Here is a 15101-nt window from a genome sequence, read left to right as displayed (position 1 = left end):
ATTATGATTACCCGTATGATTACGATGATAACTTCGAAGCGGACTTTGCGGATGAGCTGGAGGTCCTGGATGAGATGGAAGGTAGAGTGTCATAATTTTTTTAGCTCGATTGCCCCCCTCCCCAAATTCCAAGAAGTGCTGTTTCTTTGATTTTCTCTCGACCCTGCTGTCACTATCTGTTTAGTGAGACCCCAGTGTAACGTTTCTTGTTGCTTAATATTGTTGCGTAACCGACACGACGTGTAATTCCAAAGCACAAGCAAGGGGGAAAACCCCTTTCCTCTTAGTGGCATGCCAGAAAAACCTTGACCAAGGCCTTCCTCTTTTGAAGTTCATTTGTTTGATTTCAACGTTTCAGGCATAATAATAAGCGTCTTAAGCAAGATGCTTCATGTGAAAAGTTAGTAGCAATTCCTAAAAGTGCAGAAATAGGCAGAAGAACTTATTAAACTCACTCTAATTTTTTCAATTCTGTGCACAGACATTCCTGGTTTTAAACCAAGCAGCCAGGAAAAGTCCAAGCGAAGTCTGAAGTTCTCCACACCGAAGGACAAGGGTGAGGTGAAACTGAACGGCACCAGTGTCCCTGCCGAGGACAGGCAGACACAGAAGAGAGACCTGTCAGCTGTGTTTGAACTGCCAGAAACTGACGAGGAAGATAATGTTGTTAGCTCAGGTGAGATGACTTAATTGTCATGCGCTGACTTTGACTGCAGCGAAAATCACAATTTTTTGCGATACTTTTAACGATAAAAATTTGCATTTTTCATGGTCACTTCTGTACCGCAAACTTATCATTACTGTGAACAAATAACTACTTTTCGCTGAACCCGCTGCCATCGCGAATGTAGTAGTTCCACATACATGTCCATTTTTCTCAGACCACAAACTTTTGCTACCATAAAGTGATTTACAGTATATAACATGGTCATGTGTAACATGTGACAGTCATGTGGTATTCACTTGTTCAATTTTATCAATCCTACCTGATATAATACATGTTTTAGTATGTATTATTTTGTGTCTAATTAGATAGAATGCTGAGGTGACTACACTTACAATATGTTACACCAGGAAATTACCACCACCACCCCCTTAAAAATGGTTGTCCATTGTTTTCGTTTGATGTGATGCAAAGATGATGCTACTGCTGCTTCAACCAACATTTTTTCTAAATTTCAGCTTCCAAGAAGAGGCGTGTGATGACAGTAGATTCCAACCAAACTGACATCCAGGATGCTGATGACGATGACTTTGAAATCACTCCTCCGTCATCACCCAATATCATTGCCAAGGTCCAGCAGTACCGGGAAACAACAGGCAAGACTGCCGACCAGTCAGCACCACAGGCTAGAGAACAAGTAACAAGTGGCAGGTGTGTGAGCTGGTCTTTTCAGGAGTCTGTTTTATCTGTTTCTCTTCTTTTTACATAGCTTGTGTAATAAATTATATCACATATAACATGTATTTGTGAAGCAAGAATGTATATCACAAACTAGAAAGGTAACATTTGCAAAGCAAATGCATAATGTTTACCTTCACATATGGTCTGCTCTGTTAATTCTCACACAAACACATTCATATATATATATATATGGTCAGACAGGAGTCTAAATCCCTCCTACTATAAAATTGCAACATTATGTAACCCAACACCAGTTATCGTGGTGAGAGACAGTCTGGTTCAGGTCATTGACCAGGTCAGAGGTCAGTGTTTGAACAGAAGAAGAAGAAACACAGCAAAACCATGTTTTCAGTCTGTAAACATAATGATATACATTATACTGTTTGATATTGTGACCTATGAAGTGCTTTATTGGTTCTCATACTGCTGAGATGTTGTGTTCCTAGGCCAGCCCAATCCAAAAGTTGTTTCTTGAGAAGACCTCCATCAGGCAAGTTTGTGACAGTGACAAATGAAGATGGTGAGAGGATGTATCTGAAGGAGCATGAGGACACGCTTCATGACAGTCAGGTAAGGAAGAATGCTGTTTTGTATCAGATGCCCATTTGAGGTGTGAAGGTGCCTTAAAACAATAAAGATGCAGAAAACATGTCATCTATCAGTATGTGTTGCAATGTAAAGTGGCTAAAGTGGGGAAGTTGGTAAGCTCCTACTTTTACTGACACTTTAGTTAGAGACACTGGAATTAAATATGATAACTTAGAAAAAGTATGATGTTATGAAATCTGTGCTAGCCTGGTCCTGGCTCATACAGGCCGATAGATGATAATAATGACGATGATGAAGTTAAGAATGATTTAAGAGAGAGTTATATCCTTTATGAAAATGTAGTGAGTGAAAATGTAGTGTTAACTTTTATTGTGTACCTATCTACAGGGGACAGCCAAAGATCTTTATATCTTAACATAAGTACAATGTGTTACAATCATGATGAATCATCTCATGTGACCATCTTCCCCCTCCCCCCATCTACTGTCTATAGAAACTGAGTGGCCACACCCTGCCTGGAGGGAGACCCTTACAGCTCCTGTCAGTTTCCTTCAGGCAGTTGAAGGACCAGGTAGAAGATGAGGTGTGTGTGACAGTATTTCATTTTATTTCTATATTTAAAGTATATTCTCTATGACAGTTAGATACATGTAGAAGTCATTTTTTGTGTTTGCCTAACATGCTGCATCATTCAATTATTTGAAAGTTTGATTACATTGTAGAACAACTGTTAGTGTCCAAAACTATACCGGTAATTGTTTCTTCTCCAGTACAGATGAAAAGATGTGCACTGGTCATACAATAACATGTATTTATATACTGTAGCTTTCAATAGTCCTTGATTAGGACAGTTGCGGTACATGTGCCATGTCTTTTTTAAACAGTCCTAATTTGTTGTCACAGTTTCTTAAAGTCTTGATTTTTAATTACTTTTCCAGAGAAGGAGAAAAATTGTTGCTGAATCTGAACGAATTACGAGGGAAATTAACAGGTAAGTCATGTATGCCTTGCTTGAGCTATATTGTCTAAATACATGTTTAAAAGTTGAATGAAAGCTCAATTGTGTTGATGACTATCAAGGTGTGATGGTGATGAGAACTATAGGCTAAACACAAAGAAATTTACATGCACCTCTTACAAAAGAAGCTAGGGGGATCTGCTGCAACATATGTAAAGCATTCATGAGTTGCACGTTTTCCATTCCCAGGGGCCAATCCAAATCCACAATTGCACCTAACATGAAATCTCCATCTTTTGTTGTTGAAGATATTTCAGCCCATAATTTCAAAAAATTTAATCAAAATCAGAATCACAATATTATTCTGGTTTGGAATGAGCAGTTCTTAGAGCAAAATTTCATCATTAAGTTTTGGTTATTTTTTTTTATTACTGTTTAATATACAATGTTTAGCTATTTGTCATTGTTAGGGTCCATGAATGAAATTTGTTTTCTTAAGATTACAAGCAGTTCTTTTTACACCAGACAACTTGATAGAGACCTTGGAACTGAAGATGAGGAAGATGGAGGGGCATCTGACCAGGAGGATGCTGGGAAATCTGCACAAACTGGATTGTGGGTAGACAAGTTCACACCTACCAACTACACAGAACTGCTTAGTGATGAGGTAAGTGGCTCTGTATTTGTGTCTGTATAGCTGGTATAACCGCCCTTTGGCATAACACACCAGCTTTGCAGGCACGTGGCGTGGCGGCACAGGCTACATTACACCGAATGACTTGTTACACCTAACCCTTGAACATCTAACTCGAAACGTTGTTTAAAGCTATCTAATGATAATGCCCCTACTGTACTTGGTGACAGTGAGTTCCACTCTGTAATAGTTCTAGGAAGGAATGAGTTTTTGAACACCTCAATCCTTGGTTGATAACTCTGGTACTTGAAGGCATGACTATGGTCCTACAGGATAAGATTTTTATGTATTAGTTTTATTTATTATCTATTATAGGTTATAACTCAGACAGGATGTATCATAGTTTTAAGGCAGAAACCTGAAAAAGTTATGTGTATGTTGTCAGTGTAAGCTGGCATTCTGCAGTCTTTTTCCTTTTAATAAATTGATGCTGATTTCAGCTACAGTTTGAAGATTAATGTCCAATAGCAGTGAACATCTAAAATAAAAACCTTGCTACTTGTTAAGACAAGAAATGCACGAATTGCCTTTCTCCTATGGATTACAGTAACATCATATCCTGCAAACTAAGTTTTTTCCAGTTTTTCAGTCCTTGGGAATGAGCTTGAGATTTCTCATTGAAGTTTGCATCTTAGAAATGTATTTTTCTCTCTCAGGGCACCAACAGAACCCTCCTGACATGGCTGAAGTTGTGGGACACTGCTGTGTTTGGTCGTGAGCGGAAGGTGAAGAAAAAACCGGCTGATCAGAAGAAAGGACAATTCATCAACTGGCAAGCTAAGAGACTGGAGGAGGAGCTTGTCCAGGTGGGTGCTGCAGTTCACTCATAAACAGACAGGGGGATGGCCTCAAAGCTGTTAGAAGTACATGTTGTACATCTACCTAGGGACTTGAGTTACATGCATTTTACAGAAGGTTTAGACAAATTCACAAGTTAAATGTAACAGATATGTATACACAGGCAATTCTTAGCTTTTCTTGGATATCTACACATTACATTATTATGTATCACTTGTCTAGTTTAGCTCAAGTTTATCTAACAAATTACATGACTTTATGAAGAAATGCTTCAACTTGAATCCCCCCCAGTTTTGTAGTAATTTCTGTTCTTGCTAATCTACATGTATCTATTTTTATGTGTGTGTATATAACTCTCAGGATGAAGACGGTTTGAAGCGTCCACAGAAGAAGGTTGCCCTCCTCTGTGGGCCACCAGGGCTGGGCAAGACGACCCTGGCCCATGTCATCGCTCGGCATGCTGGGTACAATGTGGTGGAGATGAATGCAAGGTGAGGGCAAGTTGTCGTGTTGCGTTTTTGGTTGTTGACGGTTGGTTGCATACCTACCTAAGTGCAGAACTCTCTATAGACAACAGTCTTCCCGCGCACCATCCGGGGTGGAACAACCTGCTAGCGGACGTTGCCCTCTGCACCAATCTAGAGGGCTTTAAGTCCATGATGTAAGCCTTGTAATCTCCACCTCCTCATTACATATCATTCCACCCCCCCTTGCGCCGTAAATCCGTTATGGTTGCAAAATCTTTGATACAAGGAAGGTGGTCACCTTAGAGAAAGAAGAAGAAGACATCATCAAAGTTAAGCCAAAGCATGATTCTTTTCAAGCAGCTGTAAGTGCAATGCAACCTTGCCACGGCTTGCACTTTCAGTCAAGCACACTTACATGTTGTGCTTATGAGGTTAAAACTAATTTACAACATTAAAACAAGAGGATAAATGAAATTTGCGTCTTCAAAGCCGATGGTAGGACACATCGTTTTGTAGCGGTTACCCAACAGATTGTGTTAGGAATGCTCTTTTATGGTTGTTGTTTGATGTCATCATCAATCGATGTGAAGCGTGTCAAGCTTTTCAAGCAGCTCTGCTGTAGCTCACGTTTCCAGCCATCCACACTGAATCAACTCTCCTAAGTGTTGTGCCTCTGAGGATAAACTAATTTACAGCATCAAAAACAAGAGGACAAATGAAGTAAGCAATTCAAAGCTGCTGGTAGCACTTTGAAGTGATTGCTCTGTTTGTTTCTTAATTTTCTGTCCTAATTTGTTCAAAGGCCCTGAAAAAGCTAAGAGAGTTCTTATTCACATTGGTCATTGCCAAGTTGCCAAGTGGTAACAGCTGTTGTAATGTCCAAACACAAACTACATGTACATGTGTATGTCGATGTACAAACCTCAATAGTTTTCCTTGGTCACATGTGTCACACATCTAGAACACATTGTTTTGTAGCAGTTGCCAAAGGTTAACACATTTAGCTTCTTCAAAGCAGCCACAGTTTCTGCCAAAGGATAGCGAAATGAGTTACAAAACAGTCCCCTAAACAAAATGTGCTGGTAATTTCTTTCTGTCTTGAATTTGCATTTTCAGTCATTTTGGCTCAAACATCTAAAAGGCCAGGAACATCTGGCACTTTCTGGCAAAGGACTCATAACTGGGTTACAGCCTCAAAAGAAAAAGGTTCTGGTTTTAAGCTTTGAAGTTATATAGGTCTGGAATTTGCATTTTCAGCCGTCATTTTTGTCTCAAAGGCTTCTAAAAGGCCAGGAAATCCTGGCTGAGTAAATTGCTATTTACCCACCTGGTCCACAGGGTTAGCAGACAACTTAAGGTCTTTGTTCTAAGCTGGAAAAGAAGTAAAAGTCACACTCACGGGGAATGAGTATGCAAAAGGTTAACTCCACACCGGCTACCGTGGTAACAGATCATAAACATTCTTAACGCAAATGTCTCTTAAGTCGGTGGCTCGGTCATCTACCAGTAATAACCTCCACCTTTAAATGAGATTAAAGGCGTAACCTACAGTCGTGAGGCATGGCAGTAAACAGCACCTTAATGGAGATACTCAGGGTATCTGAAAATGGAGAGAGAATGTGCTACCAGACTTCGTGACCAGAAGGGAAACACTTACTGTCTGGAATTTGTGGCAGACATTATTGTTAACAGAGATTACAGATACACGTAACAGACATTTATTTTTTGATGTATAGAAATTAAGAAAAAAAAGGTAGGCAGGACAATTGTGTCACAAGACTGCAAGACAACGCCAGAGTAGCTGATTTGATAGTAGAAGAGACCAAGAGGGCTGCCTAGCATGTTAGATATAATAAATTTAAGACTTCAGGGAAGTGTGAATGAGCCATGAATTTATATGTAAAACTATGGATCTGTGGATGTTGTGATCCCAAAGAATAAGGAGAGAACCTGACCATACGATGATGTACATTGTACACCCCCCATGATACACGACCTACATTGAAAGGGATTTTAGGCAGCTGACGCACAAAAACTAGTCAGTGACAAACCTTGTACATCTACCCAGCTTACTGTAATGTGAACACAGGCACCAACGATCTTTCCAAGCCATTACTGTAGTACCTAATGGTGAGAGGTTACGTCACAATACCTTATAGTCGTCTTGCTTCACAGCGTGTGTTTCACTTTCTGTTACCGGCAAAGCTGGCGCAATTATCTGTGAATGACGTAGTAGACTGTCACTCTCGCTTAATTGATAGCACCAGAGGTGCGTGTGTGACCTTAGCTATATAATCCAATAAACAACATTATCACATTAGGATCATCAATAGGCATCTACTTGTTTTTTATACTGCATTGCTGACGTGAACAAGATCATTTTACACCACCACATGCATGAACATGTGAATTGTCAGTATATTGTCAGGTGATGAAATTACCTTTAGTAAATAAATGAATGGAAGAAAAAAGTTATACATGTTGTCTATTAGTACTTCAAGTGGTATTGCTACCACTACCCACCAGAATTTGGTTGAGCCTTTCACATTCACGATCATCCTACGAGTTTGTGGAAATCTTCTTTACTCCTCAAGTCTCCTATATGCTACCCAGTCATTGCTTATATTTGCCACATAATGATTATTATTATTGACAGAAGACAGCAAGAAATTGCATTTTTGATATCCTCCAAAGACCCCATACTGAACCATGAATTGTATGAAGGTGACTACATCGCCGGGGTGTCTCATTTACCAGCATCTCCAGTCGTTTGTCTGTCAGAAAGCTTTCATCCCGGTACGACCCTTGCCACAATCTTTACACTTCTTCACAGAGAACTGAGCAAAAAGCTTTCCTGAGGTGTGAAATGGCGACGTTAAACCTATGTCAGGGCTTGTCTGAAGTCTGTGTGATGTTGTCGGTGTGAGAGAAGGTCATGTTTCACATGATCTCCTGGCCTTGCAACCATGTATAACACCGTTTGGTATTGATGTAGCATGTGTGTAATGGTCCAGTTGGTCCATTATGACTAATGTGTATCACGTCAAGGCCACAGGATTATGCTCTGAACACTCCTTGACCATGTACCGGACCAGAACATGGTAGGCGGTCCATCTGTTCCAGCCTTGGAAGAAAACATGGGGGCAGGAACACATGCGCAGTGCCGCTTACTCTTCACACCTTCTTGTAAACGGTTATTACATGTGACAGTAGTTAGATATAATAGTGTTGTAGGGTCTTTTGTCTGTGTTAAGCTGCTATGTACCAAGGGACATCTGAAAAACAGGTCACGGAACTGATTGTGAAGTTCTAATGAATAACGAAGTGAATGAATGAATTAAATGAAAGCCAAAAGGCAATTCACAGAAAACACGTACAAATTAGATTTAAAGCCGATAAACCTTGCAAGTCTCGTACATGTTAGCATTATGAATGTTCATTATACCTGCCTGATTTAAACCCAATGGAATTATACTATATTTATAGCTGTGTCTCATGATTATATTTTTCCTCCTTACTTTACTGTGTGGCTGGTGCAACTGGAAGCGTAAATGAAATTGTGTTTAACTCACATGTCTGGCGCTGGCTCTAAGTCAAAGTCCGAGGTTATTTATCTTTTTTTTGGCAGCACATATTATAAAATTGTTCTAAAGCAGTTCATCAGTTACAAAGTTAAATGAAACAAGGCCATTTCCTACCCATGCCAGTTACTGACTTTACATTTTGCTGCTGGGGGAAGTTTAACATGATTATACATTCCTTGTTTGAGCCAGTTGTTTTAAATGGGCTCAATACTGTCATGGTCTAAGGAATCAAAGAGACCCGTAGTAATCCTACCCAATCCTTCTTCTGGAGCAGATATGAAACGTGGCCCCAAGGGGATTTGTCTCGCCACATAGTATTATTCCATAACTTAACAACAGTTTAAGACTCAGGACAAAAACATTGCATCCAACTTTGCATGTTGAATGATAGTGGAAGTAGCTACAGTTCATGTATGGCAATGGTTTCTTGTAGTCTATATATACCCTTTGTCAGTGATGAAGCTATAAGAAAAACTACTAGTAAAAGAAATCTTTAAAGAACTGCCTCTTACTTAAGCTCAAAGATAAAAGATTTGTCTGGGATCCAATGGTTTTTCAGTTGTTTTCTGCAATGTGAAAATATGCAGTGCAATTAGTTTCTCAGAGGAAACATTGACAGTACTCTTGATTAGATAACCAAGTTTATAACAAACAAACAAACAAACAAACAAACAAACAAACAAATCAATCAGAGATAGCAGATTTCACCCATTCATAGAAGTCATAAACATACACACAGATGTATACTAGACAGACACACACACACACAAATTTTCTCCCCTGGGGCCGGACAAACATGACCATGGAACTCTAAACTTGGGTAGTACTTTTGTTTTCACCAAGCTGGTTTAAAGATTTCGCCTACCCTAGGCTGTAAGACATGTGAGGTCTTCATGTTGGTGAGGAATAGTGGGATTGTGATGTCGGCGGGGCTGGGATGATTCATCATGCTGTTGTTCATGTCAGCGTGGAAATCGCTCCAACACAGGGCACCCCGACCGCCATCGAATCTTCTCTGAATCCTGCACCGGTGCAAGTTCCAGACAACGGCTTAAAGGATTGAAAAGTGTGGGAAACAAGGAGTGAGTGGTAATGAATCTTAGAGACGGGGACTGCTACAAAAGGGCAAGCTGAGAGGGACCTTAAAGTACATCAGGTACTAGGTAGAACTTAAGTATTACCATGCAATAATACACAAGTTCTGTCAGCATGTTAGACTCAGGTAGACTCAGAGTGTTCTCCAGAGAGTTAAACTTGAAGTGTTCATACCACAAAATCAAAGTGAAATATAACATTGAACAGTACTACAGCTATATTACCACCTTGTTAGCTTTAGTCCGCTACCCAAGATCCGCTCCCCGTTGGGCTAGTTTCACTAAGAATCCATCTCTCCTAGTTATACACCCTACTGCTGTAGTAATGACTTTGTTAGGTGTACATGTACATGTATATGTTAAAAGTTAAAACTTTTGGTCCAATACAAAGAAATCTCTCACCTAGAGCTCACCTAAAGTTTTAACTTTTAACCTGTAACTACCAACACAGATGAACTTTCATGATGTTCATATGTATACTGTATTTATTATGTGACAGCTGGCAATGTGATATATGACAGAAACAATTCTGTGCTCCTTTGGGTCTCTTGTTATGATGTTAACCCATAGTGATCCCTGCATCCTCAAGGGAGCAAGGATATAGGCACTGGGAAATGAGAAGAGACAAGGTGCTGCTTATTATATATAATAAGTTAACAGGAGTCATTATTTTAGATTCCAAAATTACTAGTTAATCTGCCATATGGTGAATGCCAGTGTTCTGGGAGTTATGAGTAAAATTATACACAACGTAAGAAGTGGGTAAGCAGGGCTCGTAATACTAGTACCTTCTTTGGGAAAAATTACACATTTACAAATTTAGGCGCACAGAAAAAAAATTTAGGCATTGTAACATGGGCTATACTCTGGAGGAAGATGTCTTTTGTGTATATTTAAGGCAGTCTAGAGAAAAGCTTTTTGTGGGATTGAGTTAAATTGTCTATCAGATTTTCTTGACTTGATGGCTTGAAGGTTTTCTGCATGAAGTTGGAAACCAAAAAAAAAACAGTAACTCAAGCAACTGGATATGATTTTGGAAGCGGTGAGAGTCGTGAGACATTTCAGGTAGCAATTCCACTACCTTTCGTTAGTGACACTGACTGAGGAGTTGTCAGAAAAGCAGGTTTATATGCAAATAAGACCATTTTTGGACAGTCCAAAAAGAAACAAAAGTTAGACTGCAAGACAAGGATTTATCATACTTATAAAAAAGCTGCTTTTCTGACAAGTCTCCAGTGTCACTGACAAGTTAGCTGAAACGTCTGATCATTTCCAAAATCCTATCCAGTTGTGCGAGTAACTGTTTTTTGGCGTATCTTATTGCCTGGATGTCTGACCTTTACCGACATAAGTTGGAAACAGATATCAAAACTTCAAGAATCTTATGCACTGTAATTGCACTTTGAAATTCCTAATACCGGTAGTTGAGTAAAACTTAAGTGGCAAATTGGCTTATACAACCTACTTGCATTGTGCAGTTTCTGTGGTGAAGCGTTTAATGTCAAGGCTTCATACTTTTTAAAAACTTTTCCTAGACTTTTCCTAATTGAGTGCCAGTGGCAAATTGGCTGATCCAAGCTCATTATGAGTTGGCATTTGCTTGAATAGTGTCAAATGGGTAATTACAGCGGCACAAGTACTCTGGTGCCAATTTTCTGTCCAGGATCCACTGACAGTAGATGAATGGAGAGAAGAAAACTCAAAGTCAGATGGCAATTTTACCTTGACATTAAAATTGCCATCTGACTTTGAAGTCTTAGCTTCCTTGAGTTGTCTCTCCAACATCAGTACTGCTTGTTAATTGCTATATTGTGTAACACACCTGTTCTATGTATGGTGTTGGTAAGTAGAAAGTTAGATTGTGAACAACTGACTGATTCTAACCATGGTGATCACACAGCTTACCAGAGATTATGATATAATGATTTTAATCTTTATGACTGACAAATTATAGATTATTCCCCAATAAATTAAAACCAACAAATAGGATCCTAATTTTCATGAATTATATAATTTTATCATATTCTCAACCAAAAGACATTCTTATATTAACAAAGTAAAGTTTTCTCATTAATTATGCAAATTAAGTCTTCATTTACATAATCAATATCTGCCTGTGTTTCTCAGTCTCAATTACTAATGTCACAAGCTTCAATTGTCCTATCATGGAATGCAGCTGATTTATAGAATTTCCCCATAAATTCTGCTCCTTGCCTGGTATCCTTCCTATTCTAGCTCCAGTCTGCTTTTCTGTAGATTGCCTTGCAGAATAGTCCACCACCAGTCCCCATTAAAAGTTTGGCCTTACTTGTTTTGTTTATCAAGTATGCAGTATAATGCTACTTACAAAATGTTGTCTATGAGGACAGGAGCGCCAGTGATGTTTCATGAAAAAGAACTTTGCCTGCTCTTGTCTTAAGTCCTCAGAGCTTAACCCATTGCAGTTTGTGTCAGCAGGACTGGTCATTGAAATTGCAGAGTAATCCAGTTCTTCGATATCATACCTGATATGCAATTCAAAAGGTGATCAGGCCTTAGGAAGATCGCTTTTTTAGAGCGATCCGTTCAGTGGTTTGGCCCATTTGTCAGGGTTGGAAGGGCACTATATAGTCGACGGGGCCTTGCCAAATCCCAACCTAGTGCATGCATGCCACGTTTTACACTTGTTATCTCTCACAACATTCATTGTCCTTGGCATTCACTTTGCTATGGTCATCATGAGCATCATCAATTTTGCAATCATCTCCATACAAATCTTACTCATGGTGATTAATACAAACTTTTACTTTCCATGATTGTTAACTTCATTTAATGACATATCTAATAAATGTTATTTAGCAATCATCATTAAATTCTTTGTGCCAATGTAGTTAGTGTCTACATTAATTTTTCTGCAATACATGTATTTGAAATAATACTATACAATGCTTCACAATTGCATTTCATTTGGTAATCTTGGCATTATTGTTAGTAGTTACACATGCACAATTGCCACTTGTACTAAAGTTTAGTGAGTGAAGTCTTGATGTAAATGATAAACTACTAAATTGCAATGCTCACAATTGCATTTCATTTGGTAAAACTGACAATTTACTACATCTAGTATTAGTTATAGTGTAGAAGATCCTCGTTGAATACAGAAAGAAGCTCTGACAATATGTTTACAGTTTCATGCAGAAAACATGACTCTGTCAGGATCAGTTAGGCTCATCTTTTCAGTCAACTGAAAGGAAATTCCTTTTTGGTGATCAGTAGTAGGATATCAGATGAGCCCAGGCTTTTAGGTAGAATATTTTTGGTGGGTGTCCATTTTTTTTATTGTATGCTATCCTCAGTGAAGACGCATTGTGCGCAAGCTTTTTAGGGGGGCTTTTTTGAAATTCACAATGCTCTCAAACACTACTTTCTGCATTTTGAGGTGCAAATTTGAGTTTTTTTCCTCCAGTTAACCATCATTTTTGTATTTATAGTAAGGTTGAAGGGAGGTATGTGTGCATGGCAGGGGTTGGGAGTGGAAAAAATAGGGCGTCTTTAGGGTGTCCTACCAAAAAGTAGGGCGTCCAATTTCTTATTATTTTCTGTACAGGGCGTCCAAAAGACACCCTGGACACCCCCTAGCTAAAAGCATGGATGAGCCATATAGACTTCCCACATACTCTTTCTGTTAAGATTGGCTGTCAATTCTAATGTCAACGTAATGCGAGAATGGCTTTATTCAGAGAACTTGAACCCACTAAGTAAATCACGTTGAAACAGAAATGATGTTGCGATGGCAGTTCTGACGCAGGTGGAGCGGGGATGCAGGCCTGCCGAGGTGAATATTGATTGTCTGGAATGGACAGGTAGTAAATTGCCTGCGTCGGGAGGCTGGTAAGCGGATTAACAGCCACTCAATGCCGTGTCCCGTCCCCGCTCGTGTGTTGTACATTACGTACAAGTAGTCTGTCAGCTATGGGGGCACGTGTGATCTTTTGTACTCCATGTCTCATTTAATTTCCATTGGTAATGTTCACACTGTCATCCTACCTGTATATGTACAAAGTATGTCTCCTATACATGGAGGACTACATGATTCTCATATACTAGTACATGTACATGCATAAGAGCAATTCCCTCTCAAATAATTACTGATAACTATACAGCCCATAGCTAGATGAGTATCTTTTAAAGTCAAAATGCAAACCTAAAAGTTTATTTGATTTGTAAGGGTGTGAACTTTTACCGGAATTGTGACACAGTTCGATTAGTACTATTCTTGCCACAGCATTCATGCCCGTAGCCAGGATTTTGAATGGGGGGGTTCGTCCCACTGCTTGAGGGGACCTCGAGCGCCGTAGGCGCGAGGCGAGCGCGAGCAGTTTTTCTACGATTCCAGTCCATCTTTTCAAGAAAAATCTTGGACCTGTACATAAAAATATTATTAAAATGCGGACCAAAAAGTGGACCTTTACATAAAATGTGGACCAAAAAGTGGACCTTTACATAAAAAGTGGACCAAAAAGTGGACCTTTGAGCCTTGTGGGGGGGTTCTTCCGAACCCCCCGAACCCCCCCTACGGCTATGGGCATGGCATTGGTCGTCGCGTAATTGCCAAGCAGTAGGGTGTACGTGACACAGTTTTTGCATAATGCCATCAATTTTGTTCTTGACTGTGCGGCTCCCACAAGATGGACCAATACATGTATGTCCTTCACATTCTACCATTAAGTTCCTAAGTGCATTCTACAAAAAGAGCCCCTCAAAGCAATTTCCCATTGAGCCTCATGTATTATGCAGGAGTTCATCAAAGTATGACAGCCCTTTTAATGGACAGTTCCATTTTCTTGAACTACAAAGTCCTGTTGGGAACGAGTCTGACTCAATTGGATATATGTCAGACAAGCATTTGGAAGCCCCCAGGTTCTGTAAATGGGACATTGTCTGCAGTGTCATGCCTCTCCTCAATTGTGCAACATGTGGCTAGCGAGGCAGTTGTCAGATTTCTTTCTGATTGGATTATGGATTGTACATGTAGGTTGATGAAAGCATTTTTTTTAGACAGAAAAGTACATTTATTTGACAAAAGATCAGCCAAAGAGGGCGGGCAATGACTCCATCACTCTCATTCAGTTGTAAAATGAACGCGTAGTTTTCATGTCTGTATGGAGTTGAGTTTCATGACAAATAATTTTACAAAGTTACACTCACCAACTACTTTTGCCAGCTGTTGAGAGCCAAAAAATTGCCAGTCTTCCAATGTTCGTAAAGTCAATGTGTGTCGTTACTGCCTTCTGCTTTCATCAGCATTACAACAACAATGTAAAATAACAAAATCCTAGCTTTATGCAAGACGAAATACGACAACAACCACAATGTAGGAATGAAGTTTTGCAGACATCACAAGGATAATAATACCATACTGTAGTGTTCTTGGGATGAAGTAGTTCTTGTGGCTATACTAGTGCCTTATAGTAACATATTTGCCTATTTGTCTGTAATATGTGTGAAGTACTGTACACTAAAACTATAAATAATTCGATGTTGATGTGATTGAAGCTTATATGAATTTTATC

General features: G+C 39.4%; 1 protein-coding gene across 1 annotated transcript in view; it reads left to right on the top strand.

The window, feature by feature from the left end:
* LOC109462001 (chromosome transmission fidelity protein 18 homolog) overlaps positions 1–15101 on the top strand; it is an 88750-nt gene that overhangs the window by 2246 nt on the left and 71403 nt on the right. The window contains 9 exon segments of the mRNA XM_019758488.1: positions 12–81; positions 482–676; positions 1183–1375; positions 1852–1975; positions 2448–2537; positions 2893–2945; positions 3438–3579; positions 4263–4412; positions 4765–4895. Coding sequence (XP_019614047.1) covers positions 12–81; positions 482–676; positions 1183–1375; positions 1852–1975; positions 2448–2537; positions 2893–2945; positions 3438–3579; positions 4263–4412; positions 4765–4895 — 1148 coding nt within the window.

This window comes from Branchiostoma belcheri, unplaced genomic scaffold, assembly GCF_001625305.1.
Source record: "Branchiostoma belcheri isolate BF01 breed outbred unplaced genomic scaffold, Haploidv18h27 scaffold112, whole genome shotgun sequence".
Taxonomy (NCBI): Eukaryota; Metazoa; Chordata; class Leptocardii; order Amphioxiformes; family Branchiostomatidae; genus Branchiostoma; species Branchiostoma belcheri.
The sequence above is the reverse complement of the archived record's forward strand: the minus strand, read 5'-3'. Positions and strand labels throughout refer to the sequence as shown.